At 44.6% G+C, this 14336-nt stretch overlaps 1 protein-coding gene across 1 annotated transcript in view; it reads left to right on the top strand.

Moving 5' to 3' along the window:
• Vangl1 (VANGL planar cell polarity protein 1) overlaps positions 1-7427 on the top strand; it is a 52975-nt gene extending 45548 nt beyond the window's left edge. Inside the window, exons 6-8 of the mRNA XM_008834016.3 lie at positions 504-636; positions 1588-1822; positions 7144-7427. Coding sequence (XP_008832238.1) covers positions 504-636; positions 1588-1822; positions 7144-7404 — 629 coding nt within the window. The 3' untranslated portion in view covers positions 7405-7427. The remainder of the gene's footprint in view (positions 1-503; positions 637-1587; positions 1823-7143) is intronic.
• The last annotated feature ends 6909 nt before the right edge of the window (positions 7428-14336 follow it).

Below are 14336 nucleotides of genomic sequence, written 5' to 3' on the forward strand. Positions count from 1 at the left end.
TTCACAGATGGGCAGTGTCCCCAGCACTGGCGTTGGGTGATAACGGTAGCTGCCGTGTTTTCCTGTGTGTGACCGCTGTACGTGCCCCTTGACTCTCTCTTTTTTTCTCTGTCTGTCCTTCTTCTCCCACCCTGCTCATTTTCTCTCATTGTTTGCTGCATGTGATGTCCCAGCTGCCCTTGTGGCCAAACTGAAACTTTGTGTAGCCGATGGTAAGTGACATCTTTGCACGCTCCAGTGGGTGTTGTTCTTGGCCAGTGTTTTCAGTGGAGCAAATTCTTCACCCCCTTTGGAGTTCTTTTTCCACACCCCCATCAGGCTGGGGTTAGATTTCTTGGTTGCTGTGTGTTGGCCAAGCGCTGTGCCCAAGGGAAGTTACAGTTAGGACTGCGTGTGCTTCACAGGGGGTGGGTGGACAGCGACAGACCCTGGTACTGTTTTCCTGCTCATTTCCAAGCCTTTGCTATTAAAGCTGTTCTTCCCCAATTATCCTTTCCTCAAAGGCCCCAGTAACAATGCTACTGGTCAGTCCCGAGCCATGATTGCTGCAGCCGCTCGGCGCAGGGACTCCAGCCACAATGAGTTGTATTATGAAGAAGCTGAACACGAACGGCGGGTGAAGAAGCGAAGAGCTCGGTATGTACCCTCACACACCTGTACCCTCTTACTGAAGGTTTTGTTCTCCACTTCTGAATCTTCTGTTTACAAACATGGCCTGCGTGAGTGCTTATAGCAGCACACTTTGCTCCAGTGTTTCTCAGACTTGGTGTGTATAAGCAGCACCAGACTTACCTGTAACACCCATCACAGGCTTTGGATCACTCACTAAGCTCATTGCAGGTTTGGGATTTGTACCTCTGCCCAATATCCAGGGGCTTGTGATACTGGCCTGCACTGGTTTTCCATGTCATCTGAAAGGGACAGAGGTGGCTTGTGGGTAATTGGCTGGATCAGGTGGGACAAGGCTCTGGTTCCTGTTCTTTTTCTTTTTTGTAGCCCAGGCTGTCCTTGAACTCTCTATAGAGCTGAAGATAACATTAAATTTCTTACCCTGCTGCCTCTATGTCCTGAGAGGTGGAATCACAGGTGTGTACCACCACACCCAGTTTATGTGGTGCTAGGGATTGAACCCAAGTCTTTGTGTATACTAGGCAGTCGCTCTACCAACTGTGCTACTTCCCCAACCCCCAAACTCTGGTTCTTATAAGCTGTTTCTACACACTCTCTACCTCTTCGTGTGCAGAACCCTTCTTAGATAGAGTTTGAATGACTTTAGAAGGCTTTTCATTAAAGAAATTCAAATATGGACTGAAGTCAATTTTCTGAGCTCATTACTGCCAGAACTAAGAGTTTGTCGCTCAACTCCAGGACCTCCACCCTCATCTGACTTTTACTGCTGCTTTTCTTTCTCCCACTCTCCTCCCATCCCCTGGAGGACAGTTAGGGAAGGGTAGTGTGGCCGAGCCTTGGGGGAGTTGGTGGTAGTTTTAGATGCAGGGTGGGCAGATGGCTTTCCAGGTCTTGTTGGACTGTCCCCCAGCCCTGCAGTGAGCACTGCTGTGATGACTGTGTCACATCTCCCTCTAGACTGGTGGTGGCAGTGGAAGAGGCCTTCATCCACATCCAGCGTCTCCAGGCCGAGGAGCAGCAGAAAGCCCCTGGGGAGGTGATGGACCCCAGGGAGGCAGCCCAGGCCATCTTCCCTTCCATGGCCAGGGCCCTCCAGAAGTACCTGCGTACCACTCGGCAGCAGCACTACCACAGCATGGAGAGCATCCTGCAGCACCTGGCCTTCTGCATCACCAACAGCATGACCCCCAAGGTGCGCTGCCTGCCTGCTGCCCATGTTGATGGGCCAGTTGGTCACTGAGCTAACCAGTCACATTTCAGGGTATTGTTGATTGAATACCCTTTATCTGTAATGCTTAGGATAAGGAAGAGTTCAGACTTTGGGTTTTTGAACTCGTGTGTGTGTGTGTGTGTGTGTGTATGTATGTTTGTGGGTATATGTGCATATGCAGGTGCACATGTGTATATACATGTGGAGGCCAGAGAACAACCTCAGGTGTTATTCCTCAAGAGCCATCCATCTTGGTGTTTTAACATAGAGTCTCTCACTAGCCTGGGGCTCGCCAGGTAGGCTATGTTGATTGGCTAGCCAGTGAACCCCAAAGATCTACCCATCTCTGCCTCCTTATCACTGGGGTTATAAGTGCACACCATTGTACCTGGCTTTTTATACATGGATTATGGGGAGCAAACTCAGGTCCTTATGCTTATATGACAAACATTTTACCAGCTGCGCCATCTCCCCAGCCCAGAGTTTGAAATTTTTTCAAGTATTTGTATATACATAAAGAGATACCTTGGGGATAAGACCCAAGTCCATGTTACAAAATTCACATAGATTTCATTCTTCCATTGCCTTGAGGTAATTTTATGAAACATTTTAATTAATTTTATGCATGAAACAGTTTGTGTACACTGAACATCAGACTTGTGACCTCTTGTTAATGTTCAAAGATTTGGGGCTTTGGAGTACTTAAGTGTGAATTTTTGGATGAGAGATGCTCAGCCTGTGATGGGAATGATAAAACCAAGACATCTCCAAACACCAAATGATAAGAATTAGTGACTTTTTAATATCACCTTAGCACAGTGTGTGTGTGTGTGTGTGTGTGTGTGCAGATGCATGTACCCACACTTGCACATATGAAAGCCAGAAGTGGCAATCCTGTGTCTTCCTGTATTGCTCGCCACCTACTCTTTTTTCTCTTGATTTTGTTTTATTTTGAGACAAGGTCTCCCTGTAGCCCCAGTTGGCCTGGAACTCACTACATAGACCAGGCTGGCCTTGATCTCACAGGGATCCACCTGCCTCTGCCTCCCAAGTGCTGGGATTAAAGGCATGTGCCACTATGCCCAGCCTCCATCTCATTTTTTAGAGACAGAGTCTCTCACTGAGTCTTGGCCTCCCTGATCTTGCTAGACCAGCTAGCCAGGGAGCCCTAGGGATCCTCTTATGTCTGCCTCCCCAGCACTGGGGTTACAGGTGAGCACCACACTTGGCTTTTTGCATGGTGCTAAGCATCTGAACACAGATCATCATACCAGCACAGCAAGCACTTTACCCTCTGAGCCATCTCTTTAGCTCCAGTACAGTTTTTTATGTACCTTTGGAAGGCCTCTGGATTCTATAATAACAGTGGAAAGACTTTCACCTGGAGCCAGTACAGTGGTGGCTTGGGTACTGTGTGCATACCAGGGCTGAACAGGTTCATTGTAGCCTGGCTTCTCCACCATCTAGCTGTGCCACCTTAGGAAAATAGCTTCTAGTGCTGTGCCTGTTTCCTAACCTATAAATTGGGGATAATCTAATATCTCCTGAATTTGGTCATTCGGGAACCTAAAAATGTTAATTCATGAGATACTTAAAAGAATCCTCTCATATGATGAGGTCTAACTAAATAGCTATTGTTTAGTAGAGATGATGCCATAACTTTGGATGTTGTAGAAGTAGCTTTACTGATCAGTCTTCGGATTATAGTATTAACACACTTTTAGGGATATTGCAAGAACTATCTATGTTATCTAACAGAACAGTGTGGCCAAGGAGGCAAAAGAGAGGGTGTAGCAGAGGGTTCAAATCCTTAGCCCACCACTGAATTGGTTTGTAGCTGTGCCCAAGTATCTCTAACTTTGTAAAACAGGGGTAATAGAGATGTCTGCTTGGTATGCTTGCTGTGTAAGAATGATGCTATATAAGGCAGTATAGCATGTAGATCATATGGAAGTGTGAACGAGCTTGGCATTAATGCACACATAACTGCACACATAACATTTGATAGCTCTTTGTCATAAGGAACATCTTACTTGCCTTACTCCACTCTAATCCTGCAGGTGGTCAATATTACCACCTTAGAAAATTGATGCAGACAGGTTGGGAGTGGTGGTGCATGCTTTTAATCTCAGTATTAAGGAGGCAGAGGCAGGTGAATCTCTATGAGCGCAAGGCCAGCCTGGTCTACATAGTGAGTTCTAGACCAGCTGGGGCTATAGGGAGACCCTGTCTGAATGAATGAATGAATGATTGAATAAATAAATAAACAAACAAATAGAAAAGTGACACAGAAATATTCATGATGGTAGGAATATTCAGTGAGAAACAGTAAGATTTTCCATGTTCCTCGACTCCATGGTCTGTCATCTGGGAAAAATGTTCAGTACAGTCAGATACATGGGTCAGCTCCCTACATGCATGGATTCCACATCTATAGATTCTTCCAACCACAGATGGAAATGATTCAGGGAAAAACACACCTCAGTACTGAGTATGTGCAAGGCTTTTTTTTTTTTTAAATCACTATTCCCTAAACTATACAGTGTAACAAATACCTACTTAGCATTTACATTGTACTAGATATTATACATAATCTAGAGATGATGGATTCTAAAGTATATGGCTGTCTGTAGGTTATATGCAAATAGTGTGTCACTTTGTATGAGGGACTTTAGTGTACTCAGAGCTTAATATCTGAAGGGGGTCCTGGAATCAGCTCTTCAATGAATACCTAAGGGTAGCTATATGTACAACTTGAATCCCCCTCCCCAAAATATCCTATATAACTCCAAACTGGAAATCATTTCAAAATAAAGCCGTATCTTATATGTCATGATATATTGCCTGTTGGAATGTGGAATAAAAATCTTCATTCAAGTATTTAGCTATAAAACTCCAAACACAACACAGCGAGTGCGAACACTGTTGCAAATGCAGACAGTTTGCCTGTGTGCAGAGTGAGGGCTTCGACTGGGAGAAGAACAGCTGGTTTTCTTTCTTTAAGACTTCTTTTTGAAATTATATTTTTGAAATTTTGTTTTCATTTCTTGTGTGCGAGCGTTTTGCCTGCATGTATGTAAGTGGACTCATGTCATGCAATGCCCACAGAGGCCAGAAGAGGGTGTTGGCTCTCCTGGAACTGGATTTACACTTGTTAGCCATCGTGTGGGTGCTGGGAGACTGAACCCGGGTCCTCTGCAAAAGCAGTCAGTGCTCTTAACTATTGAGATATCCCTCTGGCCTCTTCTTCAAGACTTCTTAAAGTTGTCTAGTTTCTTCCTGTTTTGTTTTAAAAACTTCTACTTTCCTAAATTATAAACAATAGATACTTGTAGTGTAAAAATCCAAACATCAGAGTCCAATATAGAAAGTGATGTTTTCAGCCAACTGTGCAGCTTATGACTGTAATTGCAGCACTTGGGAGGCTAAGGCAAAAGAATCATGAATTTGAGGTCAGCCTGGGCTACATAGTGAGTTCTAGGCCAACCTGGACTGCCAAGCAGAACTGTTCTAAAATAGGAAAGGAAAGAAGGGAGGGAGGCAGGGAGGGAAGAAGGGAGGAATGGAGGGAGGAAGGAAATTCCAAGCTAGTGAGATGGTTTAGTGGGTGTTAGTAGGTAAAGGCACATGCCACCAAGCCTAATGCTCTGACTACAGTCCCTAGAACCTACATGGTAGGAGAAAACCAACTCCCAAAAGTTGTCCTCTAACCTCCACATGTGTGCAGAGGCATGTATTCTCTATATACCTACATACATATACTGAACAAACTAACTAAAAAAAGAAAAAAATTTGGAAAAAAAAAAAGGAGGCGGGGAGCCTTTTGTCCTCCACCCTGCACCAGTTCTTACTGGTTCAGAGCTGTGTCTGTCTTCTCCGCCCTGTGTATCTCTGGTTGATTTAAAGCAGACATGCTGTGATACTAGACACATGTATATTTAGAAACCCACTTTTCACTTAAGGTTTATTGCATCTTTCCATGGCAGTACACACAGACCTGACTCATTCCTTCAGCTCACCCCCCGTGAATAGCTGCCTCTGATTCTACCAAATAACACAGATTTGCTTAGCTGACTCTGTTGACGCACATTTGAATTAAGAGTTTCGTGAGTCAAAGCCAGGGTCGTCCGTTTCTGTGAATCCAATTTCACAGGAACACAGGCACACCTTCAGATGTACCTATCACCATGGCTGCAATTGCTTGCACTCTACAGCCAAGTTGAAGAGTTATGAAAGAGTACTGCTTGACAAGCCCACAGTACCTTGACCTCAGCCTGGGACCAGATGGATGCATGCCAACATTTTTCGATCGGTATTACTAGCACATTCCTTCTCACAACTAAGTCAACGGATGTATTTAATTTCATTCAAATACTGTTCAGTTCCAGACATGTTGGGAATTCAAGTTTAAAAACAAAGAAGAAGGAAACATAGTTCCTGCCCTCGGTGAGCATGGAGTCTAGAGTGGGCAGGCAACAGGCAAGTGAGTAATAGTTCAGGAAGATATCACATGGTGACCACCCTAGTGACTGGGAAGATTGGCCAATCCATTCAAGAGGTTTGCAAAGATAGTTTGAGAAGGCGAGAAAGGCAAGGAGGAATTTAGATCAGTGTTTAGCAGGAAGAAAGGCATACTTGAATATGTAGTCAGACATCTTTGAAGATTCGTCTGACCGGCCTAGAACTGGCCACACATGCAATCAATTCCACATAAAATAACCATCACTCACCCTGTGCTTACTCAGTGCCAGGCAGATCCCTGAGTACTGAGAACTGACCCTTCCCTCCTCGTGGCAGCCCTGCAAGCAAGTCAGTGCTATCTCTGGGGAAATGACTGTGCGAAGTTACACGACCAACGGGTAGAACATCACTTTTGTCTGTGCACATATGTTCCTTTTTATTTGGCTTGGGTTTACTGAGTACACTTGTCAGGCACACACATGGGCTGCACTCAAGGCTCTTCTGGTTTAGTGGGAAGAGGTCGAAGAGCACACAGAGGGGCCCGTGTTCTTCCAAAGAGTGGTACATCCCTAGTGACCTCCAAGCAAACATTGGTGGCAGCCATCCCAGTTGCCTCACCAGTGTGACAGAACCACCTCACCCTCTGATCGTGAATTGTCAAAGGCTCTAAGGAACTTTCCTTCCCCAGTGAGGGTCGATGGCGCTCCAGTGTGAGAAGCTGAGCTCTGGTCTAAGGTTTCATTGTAGCTGAGAATCATTTTCCTAAGTGGGAGAAGGACAGCCCCTGGCAGCCTGCCCTGGGAGTGTTTGTTTCCTCCCTAACAGTCTCTCTTTGCTTTCAGGCCTTCCTTGAACGATACCTCAGCGCGGGCCCCACCTTGCAGTATGACAAGGATCGCTGGCTCTCTACACAGTGGAGACTTATTAGTGACGAGGCCGTGACTAACGGACTACGGGATGGAATCGTTTTCGTCCTTAAATGTTTGGACTTCAGTCTCGTAGTCAATGTGAAGAAAATCCCATTCATTGTACTCTCTGAAGAGTTCATAGACCCCAAATCTCACAAGTTTGTTCTTCGCCTGCAGTCTGAGACATCAGTTTAAAAGTTCTATATTTGTGGCTTTATAAAGCACAAAAGAAGAATATATACAGAGATATATATGTACTGAGGGAGTCTTTTTATTTAGTTTTTTTTTTTTTTTTCCTTCATTACTGACTGAAACTGGCAGATGACAGACCAGTACCCTTTGACCATCTGCACTTTATTTGGAAGGAAGCGGGGGATGTTCACCCTGATAACAAGTGATTGGTGGCATCTGACTTTCGTAGGTGGGACTTTTTAAGAAGCTATTCCCAGCGAGTTTCTATGATGGCTGTAAACCAAAGTGGGACTGCTGAGTCTTGGGAGCCTGGCGCCTTACGTCCAGTACCACGTCCCCCATACTTCTGGTTGATCCTGTCACAGATTCTAGGGGACTCACTTTATTCTGCTCCAGGAGACTAGACACTACACCTCTGTGCGTGCATTTGTATATGTAATTATCCGTATCATCACACCCCCAGCGGGAGTGGTAGGCAGCCCTGCCTGCCTGTGTATTTGTTCTTTGTTACCTTAAATGCCTCAGAGAAAGATCCCAATGGAAAATGTGCACTGTCAGGTTACAGCCATTTTCTTTTCTTTTCTTCTTTCCCAAGGAGAAAACCAGCTCTGTTTCTCGTCCTGATCCTCTGCTGGCCCGAGGCAGGTCCCCTTCCCTAAGCCCTGGGATTGTCCACCTGGGCTCCACTCTATCCCACTCTCCTGAGCACAAAGACTGCATCCCCACTTAGTGGGCAGCCCTGGCCAGGCTAGCTTGGCCCCCCAAGAGCTGTTGGGTCCCTGGCTCTCCATGTCTGCCCACAAACTCTTTGCACAGCCTCAGTCCCTCCCACAGATTGTTTCTACTGAGGAGTAGGATATGACCCAGGAGAGCCATCCAGCTGTAAGCCCCCTTTAGGCTGCAGCAGGAGCCTCACTCCACCCAATCCTGCTCATCCCTGCTTTATGCAAACCAGGAGAGACCAACACTGTGACTCCCAGGTTGGCAGGTGCCACTTGGAACCATCTGATTTCCCAGGGAAATAAGATCTTACAAAGCCACAGTGCCCACCACACTGGCAACTACTGCTATCCTGTCCTGTGTTCTTCAACCACCATCACTGTGTAACTTACTGGGAGGAAAAGGGCTTGCTCAGCCCTGCCTCATCAGTTGCTCTTAGGTTTTGGTCAGGAGGAGAGAAGGAAAGGGGATGGTGCTTCATGGGGGTAGGGAACCAGTGTTCTGGTCCAGAAGGACCCTTCTGTCCCCTGGCTCTACAGCTGGTTTCAGAGGGTTATCCCCTCACGGCCCCAGCTGTGGACATAGGTGCCTCCTGACAGAGCCCTGCTACAGGGGACTGCCTAAGGAGCCGTGTCCTGATGCCTTGCAGCGGGCTGTCATGGTCTGTTTCCCTTCCTGTATCTGAAGCAATCCTTCACCAAATAGTCACTCCTACGTCTCTCAGCTTTGGGGCAGTCAGTCTTGCTTTAAGTAAGGAGGGCGGTGTCAACATATTCAGTGTACATGCGTGTGCCCTTCCATGTGTACCCTTCCTGTTCATGCATTCCACAAGTCACACTGTATTTTGTATGTCATTTTAAAAATCAAAATGGTCTTGGGATATTTGTACTACACCTGTACATGGAAAAGTAAAGGTTGTTCTTGACTCAGCAGAGGCCAGCTCTGAAAGATGTGTTGGAGAAGAAGGGGAAGCCATGAATGTGGTGTGGAGCCGAGATGTCCTATTTGATGTCATGGTTCCATTTATGAGAGTCACATGTCCTGTAACCATGGTGCTTTTGTTCTTAGTTTCCCCTTTAGGTCCCTTCAAACTGGAAGTTCCTTACGATGTCTTTCTCAGGAAATATTTTAGGAGATAAGGTAAGGGATGGTCAGTATGTGCGAGGCTTTGGCTGAGTGTAGAGATTAATGTCATAGAGAATGCTCTACCCTGAATACCGTGCATTCATAAGTGCCATAAATGTATATATGTAAAGTTAAAAGCAACACTATTCATCAGCATTTTAAAAACTGTGCTTCCAACCCTATCTTAGATTACCAGTCTAGAATGGGTTAAGTTGGAGTCATTCACTTTGGTATGTGCATTCCCAGCAGGGTGAAGAAAGGTTTAAATTAAGGATTTATTTATTTTCTTTCCCACCCACCCCCCTCCTACTCTTTGCATAGAAGAATGTCAGAAATGTTCCTGAAATTGTGTATAGATTTTAAATTGAGTTTAGATTTTTTTTAGCACTAACTTTGCATTGACCCCTTCCTAAAAGAATAACAAAATCCAATGCAGGATCCTCGTAAAGCTTTTGTATTCCCAACCTCTAATAGCTTGAATTACTAGTGCAGTGGGAACCACGTGAATGGTATTTAAAAGAAAAAAAAAGTAAAGTTGCAGAAAGCTGCATCTCACAGTTGAAGACAGTGCATCTTGGAACCGGTAGCCTATTCCTTTTAAAGAGTGTAAATGTGCCTTATGACTAGTAGAAGATAGGTTCCTATTAGACACAGGAGTACATTTACTTAAAGGTTCATAGATTTGTTTTCCTATAGCTTTCAATCTGCATTATTAAAATTCTAACATTAAATGTGAAGGAACTCAATGAAGGGTGCAGGTTTTTTATTTCCTTCCTCAGTGGTGGCTTAGCCAGTGGACAGCTTTTGTTCATAAATGTGTGCTTTAAACATGGCAGTCTTTAATAGTTCATGAACTGAATGTTTTAGAGTCTATACCCTAAGAGTTGGGAGGGATTTTAAGGCTGTGGAGTTCATCCATCAAGAGATTTATCCATGGAGTCAAAATCTGTTGGCTCAAGTTCACAAAGTAAGGCCCAGAGACAATGCTTAACCATTTGTTGTTGTTGTTGTTGTTGTTGTTGTTTTCTGTTCCCCAGCTGTTGTCAACTCCCTTTATTCCTCTCTGTCCTTCCCGTTTGAAATCTGCAAGACGATAAATGCTTTACAGCAATGGGTGAGAAGTTAGGTGGTCCTGGCCTGTTTAGTCCATTGCAGTGTATTGCTGGGAGCATGGGACTCTTCTAATGGGAAGACTGGCTTGCTGGTGCATATTGCAAAGGTTTGAGGTGCTCACTCTGCCCGCCCCTAGGGCCAGAGGTGGTGGCTGGGTCTCTCACATTGCATTTCATCTTATTGAATGCACGTTTTTATTTAACAGCTCTGTCTGTGAGCTGCCACCAACCTACTGGACTGAGTAGGCCTCTCCTCACTGCCAACCATTGAGTGAGCCAATGTTCCAGTCACCAAGAAAGTGGAGTTCCTGGCTTACCCTTTTGAATCTGGGCCCTGCTGTATAAGGCTCCGGCCGTGAGGATGGATTTGAGTATTTCTCTGAGCATGTGTTACTAGGTAGACATGTTTGCATGTTGGCCAGCATAGCATGTGAGTGACCTGTGGCAGATAGGTATGTGTCTCACTTGTGCATGTGTGTGCTGAGCATGTCAGGGTGTATGTGTGCCTACATTCCAGAGAGTTCCTCAGAGCTCCAGGCTTTTGCAACGTTACTCTGAGGGCAGTTCCCTGTCTTTCCTCTGCCTTATTTCTTACAGTGGCTTCTTCCTCAGGTGTCTGTGGAGAGCCTGTTGTCCTGCAGGGACATACCTATTAGATTCTTTCTTACATTAGTACCTACAGGTCACATTAGACCTGTGACCTACAAAAACAAGAAACAAAGGAAGGCTACACTATGAGAATTACTGCTCAAACCCCACTACCCTGGAGGCCCACTATACATTTTTAATGTAACTTTAAAAAGTGGTTGTTGAAAATAGCACAGAAATGTCAACATGTTTACTTTAACAGTCTTGCAGCAGAGATCCTATGATTCTAAAGTGGTGTTAAGTATTTTTGGATAGTATTTGCTTTTATGGATCTTGTTACATACAAAAAAATAAGTCACTACTGTGAATTTACTACTATGTAACCTTGTCATATCCCATTATGAATAAAACATGCCTTGTTTTTAAGCCAGTAGTGCAGTTCTTGGATGGTACTCCGCATAGTCAAGAGCTGATCGAGGTTCAGCTCCATTGAAACCACCTTATTGAGCTTTATTCAGACAGATGCTCAAAAAATCAGATTTGGAACTGCATTTTTAAATTAGTTTTTAGGTTGGTTAGTCTACAAAGCAATGGATTTCATCGTGGCATTTTCACACATATCCTTTTGGTCATAGAAAGAAGGGAAAGGTGCCCCTTAATTTTCCAGATACTGTGTGTCAGATACTGCTCTACACAGCCTTGTAATTCCCTCATTCTTTTAAGTTAGGGACTATTTCATTGTATAGGTAAGGAAAAAAAAATGAGTTGTAAGAGATTCCTGGCAGGTAAGTGCAGTTTCAGACCAGCTGTTGATGTCCAGTCCCTCCAGCCCCTCTGCCCACTCTACTCTGTGGTGATCTAAACCACTTGGAATTTCTGGATATGGAGGAGGGACCCAAGGACAACCTTGAGGCAGAACCTGCGATAGGCCAGTCCTTGAGAGGAAGGTCACGTCATTTACTTCCCTTGGGAAGCTTCACTACCAAGCTGGCAGATTTCTTGGTATACACAATAGGAAGAACTGGGGAAACCTCTCCCAGGAAAGCCCTAACCTGATGAGGTTGAGCTGCTGCTTTACACATGCTGTTGCTCCCAGCAGCCACTGTGCTCTTGCTCACCACCTTCTGCTTATCCCTGCTGGATCAGAGCTAGAGGTTCACTTGAGCTTTGGGCACAGTGAGGCATGCAGGGACCTGACTTGGCTTTTTTCTGGTAGGAAGGCCAAGTTAGCCTAACTGAGGTCAGGGAGGGAGATGCCTGCAGCTAGTGTGGGAGGTCGGGAGCTAGAACCCAGGCCTGGCTCTTTAACATGTTCTCAGTATGCACTTGACCTCATGCTGCTTCTCCACACTTACCCTTTGGACTTCGGGCAGAAAGCACATAAAACAGAATGGAGGGGATAAGAGGAGGAGGGGGAGGGGGAAGAAAGGAAACCTGTTTTCCTCTGGTTTGCAGTGCTGTTTGTTTGAGGAAGACAGGAGGAGGCAGATAGATGGACAGTATTTACACCTCTCATTGTTGCTTCTCATCTTGAGTTAAGGTAGGCTTACTTTATGGTAGGCAGGCAGTGAAAAACTATTGAATGAAGGGAGAGTTTAGGAGTCTGAGTCCCTTTTACCACATCCTGTCCTATAGAATTCTACCTTGGTCACCCAATTTGCTTTACCTATGAAATAAATCTCTTTGATTAGTTTCTCAAGTCTCTCCCAATACCATAGATATTCCTGAAGCCCAAGGCAACTTAGGAAAGGTTGCTTTCTTAGAAATATTTGTGTTTTGTCTTTATCTCAGTGCAATAAAGACACTTTTATCTTAAGCCTTGAGGACAAATGTAACAACCTCCCAGGCTTTTATCTTGAGTGTCATTGATTCTTCTTTGGGCCCTGAAATGACATTTGGATGACAGTGTTTGAATGTGCACTTTGTCTGGGTTTGCCTGTGTTTCTATGGAGCTTTTGCTCCTAGATAGGTGCCTTCATTGTGGAATTGCTCAGTATGTAGGAGCCATCAAAATCTAAAAAGCCCTCAGCCCAGGAAAGCTTCAAATGAGAGGACCAGAGACCTTTGCTCAGGGAATTAGATGTGGGATTCAGACACCTGCTCCACAGGGACAAGTATACTTCAACTTACATGGTAAATGTAGGCAAGAGAATGCCATTTCCATCCTAAGGGACAGGAAGGGAGACCTGGCCATTGCTTTCAGATGCCATTGTCCCTCAGTTATGGGAATAAAGACATAATCATTTGGTGTTGATCATTGTTCCTTAAAATGGGAGCATAAGAAAAGCTAACTTTAACAATATCTTATTTGGGACAGAAAGATTGTAAGAGCCAGGGGCAGTGCATGACCATCAGGAAACAGTCTTACAGGCTCCTGGGAACTTGTTCATATGAACAAGCAGTGGTGATAGCATGCACAAGACCCATGAAACTCAATCAGATAAAAACGAACATTAACTGTGGAAATGAGCAGGAGGCCCCAACCCTTAGCTGAGGAACTATTAGTAGCTGATCACTGCTGAGTGAGGGAGAGTTGATCTTCTTTAAGGGAGTGATGCTAGATAGGCTGAGCAGGCTCCAGTGCATATATATACTCACATCGAGAGACAGTGGGCACACACATTTGACTTAATAGGCTTTAACATATATGTCAGAGTATGTGAACTCCTGTGGGCAGGTTACGGGGGAGGTACAGATAGGGGAGGTCTAAATATGATTAAAATGTATGAAATCCACAAAAATTCAATAAAAAAATATATATTGAAAAAAAACATTATTTTTATTGATGGATTACTCCAAGCTTTAAATGGCCCATTTCTCTGGGACTTCCAAATTATGACCTGCTTAGCCAAAGATGATTTCTAAGCAGTTACTAATGAGTACAACTATGTCATAGAGTATGAGGCAGGGGCAGATACTGGCTCACCCAGGTAGTGAACAGAACTGTTCATAGTCTCCATATCCTCAACAAAGGCACTGGGAAGGACCAGAGAGGCCTGTGCCAGGCCTTAGGAAAGTTACTGGACAGTTGCTTTTGTTAGATTTTCATTTCTGAATTTTGAATCCAACATCTATCCTTATCTGTTAACACCAACAATACAAAATATATGGTCAGGGATCATATTCTTTATGAATTCTTAGTGCTGTCCTTTGTAACCAGGAGGGGCAGTTTTGCTGTCTAGCCTGTATTCACAGTTCATATGTAGATGATAAAGCCCGAGTATGAGTTGCTGTGTTAATTGGCTGGTGGACTTTGTTAGACAATTCCAAGTGTGTAGATGAGTAAATTATGCTATAAGTAGCCATCTGCACAAGTTCCTTTGTTTACTTCCATAAGGCTTACTCTACAAAACCTTTTCTCATTGTGATGTGGGTGATAAGAGTTGGAGT

The sequence above is a fragment of the Nannospalax galili genome, unplaced genomic scaffold (genome assembly GCF_000622305.1).
Source record: "Nannospalax galili isolate Female #2095 unplaced genomic scaffold, S.galili_v1.0 scaffold475, whole genome shotgun sequence".
NCBI lineage: Eukaryota > Metazoa > Chordata > Mammalia > Rodentia > Spalacidae > Nannospalax > Nannospalax galili.